This window comes from Musca domestica, unplaced genomic scaffold (genome assembly GCF_030504385.1).
Source record: "Musca domestica strain aabys unplaced genomic scaffold, Musca_domestica.polishedcontigs.V.1.1 3, whole genome shotgun sequence".
Classification (NCBI taxonomy): Eukaryota; Metazoa; Arthropoda; class Insecta; order Diptera; family Muscidae; genus Musca; species Musca domestica.
Genome location: NW_026712299.1, coordinates 23,484,828 through 23,502,517, shown reverse-complemented (window position 1 = coordinate 23,502,517; position 17,690 = coordinate 23,484,828). Strand labels below are relative to the sequence as shown.

The 17,690-nt window shown below is 32.8% G+C and overlaps 1 protein-coding gene across 2 annotated transcripts in view; it reads right to left on the bottom strand.

Annotated features, from left to right (window-relative positions):
* LOC101887284 (protein sax-3) overlaps positions 1–14,407 on the bottom strand; it is a 273,480-nt gene extending 259,073 nt beyond the window's left edge. For both annotated transcript variants that reach the window (XM_059124601.1, XM_059124600.1), the window contains exon 1: positions 12,559–14,407. In XM_059124601.1, coding sequence (XP_058980584.1) covers positions 12,559–12,613 — 55 coding nt within the window. In that variant the 5' untranslated portion in view covers positions 12,614–14,407. The remainder of the gene's footprint in view (positions 1–12,558) is intronic.
* Positions 14,408–17,690: the final 3,283 nt, after the last annotated feature.

Here is a 17,690-nt window from a genome sequence, read left to right as displayed (position 1 = left end):
TTGAAGAAGTATCACATTTACAGTCATTTATTCCTCAAGTCTATCAATACGCTATTCATAGATTTTTTACAAAAATATAGCCGACCCGATTTCCAATGTCTGTTCCTGTAGTTTTTTCCTACCCAATTTTTACACAGCCTCCTAGTTATGACCATTGTAAACAAGCCTGAAAACTCTCTCAAAACACCAATGCGAATGCTAGTGGACATATAAAAAAAAAACATATGTGCACTAGAAAAAACAATAACATTTTCCAAAAAAAAAAAAAAAAAAAAAATCAATGCATACATATATTTATGATTTACATATCTATGCTAAACCAACGAGAATTGTTTTCTGTTCGGTTTTTGTAGCTCCCTGTTGTTCTCTCCCTTATAATTCGAGTTAGTAACACCTGGTGTGGGACCAAGTTGGTTTGGGAGAGTGAATCAAAACTACAATGATTTGTTACACTAGTTGTGTTCTTTTTCTTTTGCTGTAGTTGTAGCTGTAGAAAATTTACATATGCGTGTGTGTGTGTGATTGTATTGGTGTTGTGGAGTGTCATAAATAAATCCTTAGCTCAAATGTCATAAAACCCAGCAAGCATTTTTTGTCGCTGATATAACTAAAAAGTCACCAACAGGCGATGAAAACCCTCGCCGGTGATCTCGAATCTTTAACCAAAAAGTTAAAACGTTCGGGAAGAAATGAACCACACACTCGTTACTTTTTAACATTGACTTTTTAGTGGCAGATGAAATGGACGACTTATTAACGTTCAGTCGTTACAATAAAGGTAATTTAAGGAAGTAACGAGAGCGTGGTTCATTTCTTCCCGAACGGTTTACATTTTTGGTTAAAGATTCGAGATTGATGGCGTGGGTTTTCATCGACTGTTGGTGACTTTATTGATTTGTATGCGATATGCAATGCCTTCAGAAAGTAAAAAAGAGCTGAAAGTCTTTAAAATAAAATTACTATTTGTATGAGTTTATTAATATAATTTCAAATAAATAAGCGTAATTAAACAATAGGTAAAACGCATACAAAAAGCATAAGTAAAACACAGTTATTAACACAATATTAAATTTTATTTTTCACTAAATAATAATATTTTTTTCATTTTTGTATATCACTTCTTTTTTAATTTTTAAAAAATTATTTGAACACATACACTAAAAACTACTGAAAAAAGTCACAATTTTTTCACTAAATAATTTAAATATATTTTTTCATTTAATAGTTTTTTTTTTCACTCGTGCGCCAATGCCGATCTCCGACAAACTGAACTCGTTTAATTTTGTTCTCCGTTTTGGGAGTAAAACAAAACAATCGCTCTTTAATCTACGGGAAGTGCCAAAAAAGTTATTGGAGATGAAAATTAGTTGACTGTAGTGGGGCAATAGATTTGTTATTGCAAATCGACCAACTATCGACGTTTCACAAGCAGGAAGCGACAAAGTAGTGTAATATTAGGTGATGGAGTTAAAAACTCACATCCAAATGCTTGCTGGGAATGTACATGCATGGATATATTTGTATGAATGTGTGTGTGTATGCAGGTTGTTCCATTTTGATGTTACTACATGGCTACTACTTTTGCAGCTGTGAAGTGAGAGAAACACTTGTAACAGAAAAAAAACACAAGGATTCTGCAGTTTATGCAAACACACGCACAAACACACACCTGTTTTCACAATGTGTGGGTCGAGTTTTATGTGACAGCTAACTAGAGATATGGAAGTGTGTGAGACTTCTCAGTAGGTTTGTAACAAACATAATTAAATTAAAAATACATATTGTTAGGTCTGCTCGCATGGATTAAAATCTGCAAAAAATATCAGCTTTATACAATTTTATGTAGTGGACTATTTCATCAATTTTTTCTGTTCCTTGAGGGTTTTTAATGTAATCTTTAACCAAAAACTCAAAAAACTTCCCGACAAAACTTCATTCAAATGAGCTATTTTTCGAAATTTCCGGTAGTTAGGGTTTCGAAAGCTTCTTTCAAAAACGATTCCATTTCTCTCACTTTATTACCTTATTATGGAGGGCATAACGATTTCGACGCCACCGAACATATCACCGCTGTTACTTTTCGTCCTCATGCACATCCTATCCCATTTTTGCCATAGTAACATTTGTGTACAACAATGCTTTTTATTGTTGTGGTCTCTTACAGTTGTTGTTATTCCTGTTGTTATAGTTGCTTTGAATGTCACAATGAATGTTTGGTGCATGTGTTCGGGCTTCACTGCTGTTTTTTTTGCTTCTGTGCATGAATGACTGCACAATACTTTGGTAAAATGTCTACGTGTGGCCATTTAAGTATGAAATTGCAACAATTTGCCATTTTGTGATTTTCTTTTTTTTGGTTTCTGATTTCAGTAGCAATTTTTTAATAGGCAGCATTTTTGGCACGAACAGACGGAAAATGTGAAAAGATTTGTTTGCATAGGAATGTTGAAAAGTAGAAAGGAGAAGAGAGAAAATATATCATAGACAGAGAGATGTAAAAATGAAAATATTTAAACAAATCTTGAATTTACCACCATGAAGAGAACAGAGGATTAGGTAGGGGAAATCCAAATAATTTCATTGATGTGGATGTGGCGAGAAAGCCACCGTTTAAAAGCTTAATTGTCAGGACATTTGACGAAAGATGGACAAATGGGCGGGCATAAGGTACCCTAGTACAACCAGGATTCTGGTTTCTTATTGTAGACAGGTAAAAGGGCTGAATAATAATTAATACCATAAGGAAAATGAAATCATTTAAAACATGTACAAATGCCCCTTTTTCAATTATTATTACAATATAACACATTACTTTAAAACTTTTCCAATCTTATTTCGAAATCTCCCGTTTGCTTTATTTTCGGGGCAAGTTTCAAAGGAAGAATTATTCTACATCAAATGGTTTCTAAATAAAAGAAATTAATAATATCAATATGTCCCATTAAAAATCTATAATTTTTGTGTGTTATGTTCGCAGGACTTTTGGTATTGAAAATGGACCATGTAGGTAAACGTCTTCGTATAGCCCCCATATAACGGTATCTCCCGATATGCGGTATTTTGATGATTCTAGCGACATTTTTTACCGGAATTGTTTCACAATTAATATTTAAATTTCGTAATAGATGCTACGGCTTAAGACAGAAAAGGGGTCATGTAGATCCACGTCTTCGTATAGCCCCCACATAACGGTACGTCCCGATATTCGGTATTTTGATGGTTTTAGCGACATTGTTCATCGGAATTGTTTCAAATTTGGTATTTGAAGTTTGTAATGGACATTTGAGCCTATGACAGAAAATTGTCTGTGCAGGTTCACGTCTTCGTATAGCCCCCATATAACGGTACCTCCCGATATTCGGTATTTTGATGATTTTAGCGAATTTATTCACCGGAATTGTTTCAAAATTAATATTTAAATTTCGTAATAGATGCTACGGCTTAAGACAGAAAAGAGGCTATGTAGATCCACGTCTTCGTATAGCCCCCACATAACGGTACGTCCCGATATTCGGTATTTTGATGATTTTAGCGACATTATTTACCGGAAGTGTTTCAAATTTTGCATTTGAAGTTTGTTATAGATACTACAGCATAAAACTGAAAATGGGCCATATAGGTCCACGTCTTCATATAGCCCCCATGTAACGGTACCCCCAATATTCTGTATTTTGATGATTTTAGCGACATTATTTACCGGAACTATTACAAATTTGGTATTTGAAGTTCGTAATGAATACTATAGCCTATGACATAAAATTGTCTGTGCAGGTACACGTCTTCGTATAGCCCCCATAAAACGGTACCCCTCCGATATTCGGTATTTTCATGATTTTAGCGACATTATTTACCGAAATTGTTTCAAATTTCGCATTTGAAGTTCGTAATGAATACTACAGCCTATGACAGAAAATTGTCTGTGCAGGTACACGTCTTCGTATAGCCCCCATATAACGGTACGTCCCGATATGCGGTATTTTCATGATTTTAGCGACATTATTTACCGGAAGTGTTTCAAATTTTGTATTTGAAGTTCGTAATGGATGCTACAGCCTATGACAGAAAATTGTCTGTGCAGGTCCACGCCTTCGTATAGCCCCCATATAACGGTACCTCCCGATATTCGGTATTTTCATGATTTTAGCGACATTATTTACCGAAATTGTTTCAAATTTCGCATTTGAAGTTCGTTATGGATATAACAACCTATGAGGTTTTATAACCACCACGGTACCTTCCTTTTTTTCGGTATTTTGATGATTTTAGCTACATTATAAACAGATTTTTTTCTTCCAAATGTCGCATTTGAATATTATAATAGCTTGTGACAAAAGTTGCCCTATGCAGGTCCACGTTGTCGTATAGACTCTAATATACGGCTACATTAGGTATCTTCAAGATATTAACAGAATTTTTAACAGATTTTATTTTTTTGAAAATTGTTAAATTTGTAACAAATGGTGGACGGTATTTAAAGTTCGGCCCGGCGGAACTTACAGCTTTTTTACTTGTTTTTTTACATTTTGCAAGTTCCTCCCAAATGGTGGAATCTCATTTATTTATCAGTTCTGTCTAAATACACTTTCACTTTAATAGAACATCGAAAGGTATACGTAATGGTAGTCGAAAAAAGGCAATCACTTTAAAGAAACCAAATTTTACCCAATTTTGAGTAAATGCTTCCGTTTCGATTTTATTTTCATTTGCCTCAAGGTGAGAATACATAGGTTTTTTTTATTGGTTTCTTCGTAGAATAACAAAGTAGTTTTCGGTTGACTTACTTCAACTTCGGCCCTAAATTTATACTTGCCCACCCTAGGTTTTTTTTTTTTTTTGAAAATATCTAAATTCGTAAGTTCCACATTTGCATATTCCGCAAATGGGTAGTGATTTACAAGCCACAAAAAGAACAAAAACTGAAATTATCTGTTTGAATTACTCATGGAATCACCCATATCTTATCTCAAGGCAACATTTATACTTTATGTTGTCGTTATATTTGATTTTGTACTCGTACGATTCATGTTGATGTTGTGCCTCAGCCAGCGTATGCAAATGCAGATGTGAGAGTGTTGTGTATGAACACACACACGTTTAGCACGTTTCGGTATGGTGGTGAATGTATGTGAGCTTTCACTCTAAAATAGGATCATAAAAATATAACTAAAAACTGGGATTGTTTACATTTCTTACGTTTATAGCTGGCAGCAAAAGCGCCGAGTTGGGTATTGGTGTTGTGGGTATTCTTACAGTTAACCTTAATGTTGTTCTGTATTTTTGTTGGTTTTTGTTGTACTTCCGGGTATTTCCTGTGCATATTGATTAGCTATGGAATAAGGAAAATGTTTCCTTATTACTTTAGGCTACCAAAAAGAAAAACGTTAACTTGTTTGCTGTGCGGGAAATATTTTCTTTAGCTTTAATCGGAGAGTGAAGAAGAGAGAACGGGCAATAGAAATCAAGCTGAGTTCTCTGTGCCAAAGTTGGAAATTCATGTTGTTGAACTTGTTATGGCTGCAATAACTTTTATGGCATGTCTGTCGGCAAATAAGTCGACATCGTCTACCTATTTAGTTGTGGCTTCTTTTTGTTTGGTGTTCGAGGGGGCGGAGGGGATTGTGGCAGAATTATATTGGCCTTTTTCGTGACTGTGTTGAGCACCTTGGTAAGAAAATCGATATTTTCATTTGTTTAGTTTATTTTTGGTTGCTTTTTGTAGGTTATTTCGTTGTTATGTTTATATTTACATTTTTGTTCTCCCCCGAAAAAAGAAAAAAAAGCTATTTATATTTCACTATGACCCGGTGGAGAATAAATGTAATGAAAAAAAAAAAATATATCACAAGTTATAGTTTTGTTGTTGATTGTAGTTTTGCACTTCGGTTGCTATTTCTTGTCTATAATTGATATTTAATATTCATGGCTTAAAGGTTAAGTAAAAGTTTTGTGTTAAACTTTTTGGTTTGGTTGTTTGTTTGCTGATGAATGCTTCCGTGGGGGAAATTTTAATTGTTTTGTTTATTTGTTTGTTTGTTGTTTTTGTTGTAGTGGCAATTAAAATAATTATGAATTAATGAGAAATAGTTTTTGTTGTTGTGTGAGAGTTGTGTGTTGGAGTTGAGTGAAGTTTTTGGTGAAAGTTTGGGTTTCGTAGTGAAGGGGAAAGTTGGTTCTGGGAATTTTTTTTAGCAATTTTTTGTCAGTTAATTTGATGGAAACCTTTGACATAGCTTTTTCGGTAGGAGAGGACATTTTTATGAAATTAACTCTTGCAAGCTTTCCTTATATTTTAGGATACATAATTGTTAAGACTCGACATAAATGGTCTCTTATTTTGAAACAGTTACAGTTTTTAAGAAAAAATACCTTCCGTTAGTATTTCTACTCCCAAAAAAGCCAAAACACAAATTTTCAGTCAATTCGATTGGAAACTATGATCAAATACCCTCGCAATAACTAAATTCAGGGGTAGCTTTATATTAGGGCTACACTAAAAGTTGGACCTACATTGATTTTTTTTTTTTTAAATAGCCTTTATACATAATTAGAACTCAAAATGCAAAAAATGGGATAAATTACTCGAAAACATGACGAAAACTAATAACAAATACCTAAAATCGGATCTATATCTTCCTGAGACTATTCCAAAAAGTGGAACGATATGACTCATTTTCTGTATCAATGATTCTGGATGAAATCCAAAGGTCTCCATAAATGTCAACGCCTTATACTTAATGCTGCGAAATATTGAGATATATTTCCCAACATTTGGTATAAGGTTTTTAAATTTGATAGGAATCTATAGGATTCCCATTGAATATATATGCTCAAAATTATATGAAGGCATTTACAACGTTTGGCCTAAGAATCCAAAACTCCTTTCGGGATTTGATATACAAACGATTACTATCAAGTCCTCTTGAACTTTTCCACAATCCAGACTAGCTATTGTATATAGGTGTATATACCAAATTCTTTTGTTCGGAGACTCACAATTATATTCGAATAATTTTTCCTTTGATACCTGGCCCGAAAAATAAAGTATTAAGGGAGATTTTGACTTGCACTGGAAACGTGTTAAATTAACTGTTAAAAAAAGAAATGAAACATTTAATTTTCAAGCGAGATAGACCCATAGTTCCTTTTGATGATCTGCATAGAATCACTTTCCGAACTGATTTATGCATGTCTGTCCATGTATACTTATGAACAAAATGCAGGTTGTATTTATTATCCGATTGAGATGAAATTTTGCACGAATCATTTGTTTAGCCCAAGGACGAACCCTATTGAAATTGGAGATTATCGGTAGAAATTTAGATATAGCTCCCATATATATCTTCGTGCGATTTGCCTGTTACTGTGCTCCAAACGTGTAATATCAGCCCGAATAGTATGGAATTTTGCACATACAACCAAATTAGGCCTGAAAATAAGTATGCAAAATTTGATCGAAATCGGTTCAGATATAGCTATAGCTCCCATATATATTTTTCATCCGATTTGTAGTATTTGTTACCCACAGCCGTAATATGCACTCAGTAACAAAGATATGTAGGGGAATATATCAAATACAGCTCAGAAATATCTTTGCCAAATTTTGTCGTGATCGGTTCAGATTTGGATGTAGCTCCCATATATATCTTTATCTGAATTATATTTATAAATTATAATTATGATCATAGCGTGTATGATTGAATTCTCCCATAAAAACTTTTAATTGTTACGTGGAGCTCTACTAAATTAGCAAAGTGATGTAGGGTATTAAAAAGTCGGCCCCGCCCAACTTTAGGACTTTCTTTATCGTTTTTTTTTTTTTTTTTTTTTTTTTGGAAAATTGATGCAAATTGTTGTTTGAAATATGTCTTTGTCTTCGACGTCATCCTTCTAAAATGTTGTTTTGTTGACGATTTTAGAATAAACTCATACAAGAAATCCTAATCCGAAAATTTCAAAAACTGTAGAAGATGGTAGGACCTTTCTCCTCCATATAGGTTGCTTTGCAATGTAAACTTTCAAAAGCCAAAATATGTGTCTTCTATTTCTAGCTCTACTTTCACAATCTGCTGGACTTTCGCCGTAATTATTTTTTTTCGTTGATAAGAGTTGTAGTTCGTATTTATTTTCTCCCTTAGTTAGTCACTTATTAAATTTTTCATTTATTTATAAGTTTATTTATATATTTTAATTGATTTGTTAATGCATTTATTATTTTGTTTAACGGTTAACAAATTCTTGGAATTGAAACAGATTCCTATTTTTTTTTTTATATACAAAAAAAAAATTCTTAAATACCAAGTAACCCCGAAATTATAAACCCTCTTTTCAATAACATTTACCCTTTTCATCAATTTGTCATCGCCAAGTTCATCAAAATCTTCCCCCTACCCGGTCTTTAAATTAAATTTCCCAAAAATATTTAACCAATTTTAATAAAGTAGTTATTTACGAAACATAACCTGAGAACAGAATATTTCAAATTGTATTTTGGCACGCAACTTGTAGTAAATATTTGCCCTAATTTTGCTGTTTGGTATATTCCTTTTTGGATTTTCTTCCACAAATTATTTGGGGCACCTGCCAAGGTACATACGTACGTTCGTTCACCTTATGGTGTTGTTGTTTTCCCAATAGGTGAACATAATCTTGAAACACTTCCTTTCTCCAACATATTTTGCAAGATTATTAAATTTGTTGGGTTTATTAAAGATATTTTTTTTTTTTTGGTGAAACGTTTGCATTATCATGGAAGCATTTATTTTTGGTTGAGAATAAGATTATAGGGTCATAATTTAAGGTGGCATTGTAATGGAACTTTTGGTAAAGGGTATTTTTAAATTTAATGTTGTCTTTTGTAAGGTAAAATTTAATTTTTTTTTAAATTAATTGCATTTTTAAGAGTTTTTTTCCATTTTTTGTTAATAGAAGACTACTTAATGTAATCTTACGTAATGCTTGAGAGTCAATTTCACACAATTTATATTTTATGACAATTAATTTGATAAATTTAGTCAAACGATTTTTTACAGTAGCGTTTATTTAGGGCATCTAGGTATTTCTAATGAATGTCATCAAACGTTAATGCTCTGTTCCAGAGCCTGCTGGAATGTGGAAGTATAGCTATGATAACCAATTTTCCTGTAAGAAATACAAATCTAATCGATTTTTTACAGTTCTAAAACAGAGGATAATTCTACAATATTTCCGTCGAAATCTTGCAAAACAGGACTGCTCCTTTATAGAGAATCATAAACAAATTTGAAACAATTATCAATTTTTTACATATTATTAAAATTGAGATATGATAGAACAATTTTACATGTATTGGCTGAAAAATACGTTTTATGTCGTCAAAATATCTAAAACTGGTGTTAGCCTTTTATAGGGTCAAAGTTAAAAAGTTGCCATATCTTCCAGATATTAAAAAAATGAACAAATCTCACACATCATTCGGTCGAACACAATTGTTGAATTGATTGTCAAAAATATCACTCTTCATCTAATTTCTTAATCTGAATTATTTCAGCGTTACGTCCAATACCCGACATTTCAGTGAAGATCGGAAACGCATTAGTAATTTTTTTTTAACAAATCTTTGCGAATAAAATATAAATACAAGAAGAATTTGGTTTCAAACTTTAATGTCAATTTTAAAATATTGCCCATATATTGTGTAATATTCTCTATATTTTGCGAGAGAAATTGAAACAATTAGAAAGTGCCAAAACTTCGGAATTTGGTTAGTAATTCAGATTTAAATTCACTAGTTAAAAATTAGTAGCATGAGAATATTTTGAAGTTTGAGTTAGGTTTTAGTTTACGATTTTTTAATCTCAATTTTTTTACTATGTGGTATGCCGAAAATAATTTTTTGACTAGCGATCTAGCTATGTGCTTCGGTGAGTCCGTGTATGGTATTTTGAAATCAATGTACAGGTCACATTATGACTCGATTCTGACGAACTTTTCTCTCCGAGTCAGGGTTAGCGTCAGAATAAAATGCTAAAATTTCTGGAGATGGTCGAGGGAAATATAGGAATAAAATGGACAAAAAACATCGGCGTATAAGTTTTTTTTTTTTTTTTCTCTTCAACACTTTTAGAATTTTCCGATTATATTTTATGCCATGTTTTCAGCAATACTGAAGATAAAAATACGAGAAATATTTAATTTTGAGTCAAATGAAAATTTATTATAAAAATTTGAACCCTCAAGCTAGTCAAAAAAGAGTTACTTTTGGTCCTCTTTAAATAAAAATATGGTTAAAAGGTCAAAAAAGTCAAAATATTCAACAAAATTAAAATTCAAAAAAGTCAAAATATTCAACAAAATTATTTGTCATAAAATTCTAGGTTCTGGAAGATGTCAACTTTCTAAACCTTACTTCAACGTTAGGAATTCCATATATATATAAAAAAAGCATTTAAAAACCTCCAAATTCCATTCCATTTTCTTCATCATATACAGAAACGTAGTCACATGGACGGCTTAGATGTGTACAAATCATGTTTTGATGACAGCTTTGCAACGACCTATAACTTCACGATACCAAATGCTTTTTTTTTTTTTAACTTGTCCCCTTTATATTTTACTGTCAACGAGCTTCGCTACCGGAGCTAGAACCCATTATGATATATAAATGCCAAATTTTTGACAAACCCGTGAATGTTGCGAAAATCATCAAAAACCGAATATCAGGAGGTACCATTATATAGCAAAACGTGGACCGATATATCTCATTCTATAAAACCAACCATCCTAGACACAATACAAATTATTTGAATCTCAACGTCACATAATGTGGGCTGTATCGTGATTTCAACAGACAGACAGGCGGACAGACCAACAGATATCGTTAAATCGACTTAGCATTTTATGCTGGTCATGAATATATATATATACTTCATGGGGTCTACGACGTATATTTAGGGATGGTATAAAAGCAATGACAAAGTTAATATACCCTCCTTTCCAAGATGGAGGTTATAAAAACGCATGCATTTCGTAGGTCGCTCGCATTTAAAAGTAACACTTTTTTTCCTCATTACTGTGGAAGATCGGAAAAATTTTTTATACCCTCCACCATAGTATGGAGGGTATATTAAGTTTGTCATTCCGTTTGTAACACCTCGAAATATACATTTGAGACCTCACAAAGTATATATATTCTTGATCAGCATAAAATTCTTTGTCGATTTATCAATGTCCGCCCGTCTGTCCGTCTGTGGAAATCACTCTAGCTTCCGAACGAAATGAAGTAGGTTAATAAAATTTTACTCAAATGTGTGCTATGTCTGCAGGACTTTTGGTATTGAAAATGGGCCATGAAGGTCCACGTCTTCGTATAGCGCCCATACAACGGTACCTCCTGATATGCGGTATTTTGATGATTTTAGCGACATTATTTACCGGAAGTGTTTCAAATTTTGTATTTGAATTTCGTAATGGACGCTACATCCTATGACAGAAAATTGTCTGTGCAGGCCCACGTCTTCGTATAGCCCCCATATAACGGTACCCCCCGATATTCGGTAATTTGATGATTTTAGCGATATTTTTCACCGGAATTGTTTCAAATTTGTTATTTGAAGTTCGTAATTGCTATTACAGCCTATGACAGAAAATTGTTTGTGCAGATCCACGTTTTATAACCACCATGGTACCTCCCTATATATTTTTTTAACAGATTTTTTTTTTAAGTTTCGCATTTGAATATTGTAATAGCTTGTGACAAAAGTTGCCTATGCAGATCCAAGTCGTCGTATAAACTCTAATATACGGCTACATTAGTTATTTTCAGGATTTTAACGGAATTTTTAACGGATTTTATTTTTTTGAAAATTATTAAATTTGTACCAAATGGCAGAGGGTATTCAAAGTTCGGCCCGCCAAACTTACAGCTTTTTTATTTATTTGGTTTTTTTTTGGTATGATACGACTTTGTATCTCTCAATTCTCTACCCCATACTGCTCTTTCTAAGATTTTTATCCTTCAGAAAACATAGCACTCAGAAAATGTATCAGCATCAAATTTAAAGTTTTACGAATTTTGCTTTGGTTTCTTAATTTGATAGGTTTACATTAAAATCATTCGTTCCAATATCATCTTCCATACTAAGGAAATATTCTTGAATTGTGATAATCGAATTTATTTAATATCAAAGTAGAATTGATAATTTTTTTCGCAATTGCCTTTTTCCTATGCATGTATCTTCATAAAAGCATACATTTTTTTTATTTTTATAAACTTAGTCCATTGGCTCCGATTTTATAAAATACGTTTACTAACTCCAGCATTTGGTCTTACTGATTTTTTTTATTTCATTAATGGTATCCCCTTCCCGTATCTATATGTTCAATTATTTTCTTGCCTTTAGTAATCCACTTAAGTAACACACAGGTAGGGATAAAAAATGGCATTCATGTAATTCATTTCCTAACAATAGCAGAAATATATAGAAAAATATCATGGTAGTATTTTTTGCAATAATTCACAAATACTGGCACAACACACACACACACACATGTAGCACAACTTACATTCTAACATATACCTACCTTGTGTATAATTCCATTTTAATAAAAATACAATGAATATAAAGCGTAGATCCATATTTGGTTGTTGTTGGTATTTTGTTGAGGTTGTTATTGTTGGTATTCGTTTTGAGTTTTTTTTTTTTGCTGTTACTGTTGTTGTTTTGGTTTGGCCAAAAGAAAAATGTAATAATCTTTTGTTATATATTTTTGTTGTGTGTGTATGTTTAACTTGAGGATAAAGATATGTCTAACCTCTAGGCTAAGGCTGTTTGCCAGCCAACCAGCCAGTCAGCCAGAAAAGATAGATATTCCTTTTGGTTTTTTTTGCAATACACTTCTACACACAGACACACACGTATACGAAAAACACACACGCTGGCACCACAAATAACAAAAAGGGAAACGGAAAAGCCAAGCCTGAACTAACAATACCGGTGTTGTGATAGCATTTTCTTGATGATGTTATGCTCTTCTTCAACTCAATTTGTTATTGTGGTTGTTTTTTTTGTTTTTACTTTATTACGATAAAACTACGTTTATATATTTTTTATTCTTTGTGGATAGCGATTGTGGTTTGGGTAGATACGATTTTCTTTTTTTGCGGTTTGGAAAATTCCACTTATTTGCGTTTGTTTTTGTTATTTTAGAGAAATATGTGTAACGATAGTATTTTGTTGGAAAGCTTGATTTATGTGTATAATTTTGGTAATAATGCCTATGTCAGGTGAATATTTTTTTTGCTTTTACATTCTAGTGGGTTTTGTTAGCATTTGATGTGAAGCAATTTATTTTTTGTTTTTTTTTCTTAAAAAATATATTTATCAACACCTTCAAGCTATGCTGTTTTATGACTTTGTTTAAATTTCAATTATTTCCTTTATGCAGATTTCACTTTTTATGGTTATTTTGGTGAGAACAATAAAAACACACATTTCCCGGCTTAACTTATGAGTTGAGGAAGTTTGTGTATGGCATTTTCGGTTTGAAGGGTCTTAACATTTGTCGATTTTATTTGTTTGTTTTTATGGCAATGGCAATTCAAAACATTTTATTGGTCTTGTTAAGTTGTTAAAGAATGCTGCAAATCACAACACTTAAGTGTGCCGCCTTGAAGGTATGCAATAAAAATGGTATATTTAAGAAATGCCTCCAAACTGTGATTTAACATGCATTCATATTTTCAGTTTAATGTAAATCCATAAAGTATGCTTTAAAATTCGTTTATCTTTAATGTACATCCTTAAAGTATGCTTGCAAAAAATTTCACTTGCAATCTTGCCAATCTTTATTCATATTTTATGTACATTTCATTAACTTGTTATGGTTGGATATCGTTATCGCTTCATGGCCCAAATCATTTCCTTGCATTTTTTCACTCCACACCTTCACTTCACTCAAAGCGTTGTAGCGGCAAGCATGCCACCCTTGTTACTTGAATTTAACTTCAATTCCTGTGTTCATTCACATTTACAACTTTAGAATAGGTACCGGGAATTCTAAATTGTTCGCTCGCTCGTTTGCTTGTTTGCTTCGTTCGTTATTTTTCGTTGTCTGCTTTGCTTTAATTTTTCATTAAAATTCCGTGTTCTTCTGGATGCGAAGAAGAAATACACTGCACTTCGTTTTCGCTGTCCGCATGGGGAAAATTGCCGTTAGAATTTTGTTTGACTGGATTCGTTAGATTGTTTTTAATGCCGCAGCTACCCTTAACGGTTACGAAAACACGCACAAACGCACACACAGCTAGTCCTTCGTGCTGCACACACACTCTCGTCTACACTCCACATCAATTCAATCACTCAATCACAAGTGTGGAGGAAAAAAATACGAACTAAAAAGACGTTTATCCGCTCGTTGTACCGTTAACGTCTATTACCAAAGCTCAACTGAATTTCAGTATCCTGGCAGGAAACTGTCCAACATACAGGAAGTCTAAAGTTATTTCGTTTGCCTGGCTGTTTCGTTCGTTTCATTTATTTTTTTGGGAGTTCAACACACCAACTCCACCAAGATATGGTGAAGTTTTCATTATCAGAGCTTTGGCTTTGCAGTGAGAGGGAGTCAAAGAAAATATAACCATGAATGAGAGTCATTTCAAGCAACAAAAGAGAACATAATTGAGAATGTGCGGGACCCAAATTTTGTTTGTGAAAGCGTTAGAAAATACTTTCTCTCGCCAACTGCAAATTTGCTTTGCTCTTCTGCAAAGTTATTCACGCCGTGAGAGAGAATATGTAAACAAAAAATACCGTTACCTTTTATTACATTTTGCTAAATCCCATTTCAAATCATATGTTTTTGCGAAAAAATGAATGAATTAAATTAAACGCTTTAGGGCTGAGTGTATGTGTGCCGGTATGTTGAGTTAAATGTCTACGTGGGAATAAATTTTGATTGATGTGCTTAGGAATTAAAAATATAATAATAATGGATTATGGAGTTAAAAATGAAATATGAAGAAACGGTTGAGGCCTTAAATTGATAAGGGTTATAAGCCCACATAAAAAAGAACTATTAGAATTTAAGTGATAAATATCATAATTACGAATATAAAAAAATATCCTTTGCAATCAGATAAGAAAAAAAAACTATTATGTCTAAATAGCAAATTCTTGCATATGAACATTATTATTAAATATAAATCTTCTGAATTTTAAACATTTTTTTAAGTCTATATAAACTGCCTTACCACCAACAACCTACTCGATGTGAATCCGATTTTTCAATACAACGAAAAAAATCCTTTTTAATTGAAGACCAAAATGTTGCATTGGTTATATTGTCAGGGGCAGAAACAAACAAAAAGTTAAAAAGCCGTAAGTTCCGAACTTTGAATACCCTCCACCATTTGGAACGAATTTGGTAATTTTCAAAAAAAAAAAAAAAATAAAAATAAATAAATAAATAAAATAAAATAAATATATAAAAATAGACATTATATTGGTGTCTATTTTTTTTTTTCAAAAAATAAAAATAGACGTTATATTGGGGTCTATATGACGTGGACCTACATAGGCATTGTTTGTTATAAGCCATTACCATCTTATAAACGGGTATAATGTAGCATCTTCAAAATACCATATATAGGGTGTTGCCGTTATATCGAAGCTATACGAAGACCTGGCCCTGCATAGACAATTTTCTGTCACAGGCTGTAGCATTCATTACGAATTTCAAATACGACATCTCAAATAATTTCGGTGAGTATTGTACCTAAAATCGTCAAAATACCGAATATAGGGAGGCCTGATATATGGTGCCTATACGAAGAATTGGACCTGCATAAAATATTTTGTGTCACAGACTGTAGTTCCCATTACGAACTCTAAATACGTAATTTGAAACTACTCCTGTGAATAATTACGCTAAAATCATCAAAATACCAAATGTAGAGAGGTACCGTTAAATGGGGGCTATACGAAGACGTGGACCTGCACAGACAATTTTAAGTCATAAGCTGTAGTATCCATAACGAACTTCAAATACCTAATTTGAAACAATTCCGGTGAAACAATTCTGGGAATAAATCTGATCTACAATTATATTGGGCTCAATAAAAAGGGGAAACCTTTTTAATCAGGCGTAAAATAAATTTTATCCAGCAGACGCACAGACAAATTAACGTGGCTAAATCGACTTAGATTATTATGATGGTCAAGAATATATTTATGGGATCTAAAAAGCTTATTTCAATGAATTACAAACGGAATGACAAATTTAGTACATATGCCCCAAAGTATGGTGGAGTGCTTACGCCCCTATTTTATGGTGCTCATTATACGCTATGCCAATATAACTATAACCTGCACCACACTGGGGTATTATGTCTTTGTGCATTTGTTTCTAACATAGAGAAGGAAGCGAGTTAGACCCATAGTTCTTGTTGATGATCTGCATAGAATTACATTCTGAGTTGATTTATGCATGTCCGTCTGTCCGTCCCTCTCTCGCATTTATTGCCCGATCGATAATATTTTTCACAAATCGTTTGTTTAGGCCAAGGACGGACCCTATTGGAATTGGACATAATCGAATAAAATTAAGATATAGCTCCGACCGATTTGAATTTTTTTGTACGCCAAATGTCGCATTTGGTGGAAATTGAGATACAGATACAGATCCCATATGTATATTTTCTCCGATTTGTTAAATTTTTCCTCCACAGCCGTAATATGCACTCCATAACAACCATACTCGGAGAAAAATATCAAATACATCTCAGAAATACTTTTGCCAAATTTTATCGAGATCGGTTGAGATTTGGATATAGGTCCCATATATTTTACTTTTTTGAAGTTCTTTACTCGATTTAAAGTTTATTGTTCACCAAATGTTTTAATATAAACCCGAATTGAATGATTTTGGCACATACGAACGAATTAATCCTGCAAGAAAGTGTATGAAATTTGGTAAAAATCGGTTAAGATATAGCTATAGATACCACACACATGTTTCAGCCGATTTTGTATTTTACTTCTTCACACCCGTAAAATACTCTCCATATTTGGTGCCAACTTTCAGATACAACAAAAGTGTAGTATCAGCTCAAATAGAATAGATTTTCATGAATTATATGCATTCAAATACGATCATATTTTATATGTTTTAGTTCCCCATAAAAGCGTTTATTTTCTATGTGTAGCTCTACTGTATATGCAAAGTGGTGTAGGGTATAATAAAGTCGGCCTAGCCCAACTTTTGCCATTCTTTGCTGACTTTCAGTATTTAAAATAATCGCGATTGAATGAAAAAAGATTTTGGTGTGTTCTGGCTTACCCCATGAAAAGTACGCGTCGATTGGATTACATTAGTCCCTTTTACAGTGACTACAAAACTAGAAAAAATAATTCTTTGGTCCACTACAATCTATAAATGTGGTGCTACAATTATAAAATTATATTTCGTAAAGATCGGACCATAATTGCGTCCTGTAGGGTGATTAAAATTTACCATGTATGGACACACATGCCGAAATCGACTCGATTATGATTATTACAATTACGATGGGTTACAAGCATAATGACGTACTTAAAAAATCCATATATGCCCATATAAACCACAATTAGTTCACCAATATATTTTCCTGGTCTTAATCGGCTAGCTACATCAAGTATCTCCGCACTAAATCATATTTGTATAATATTAGCTCTAAT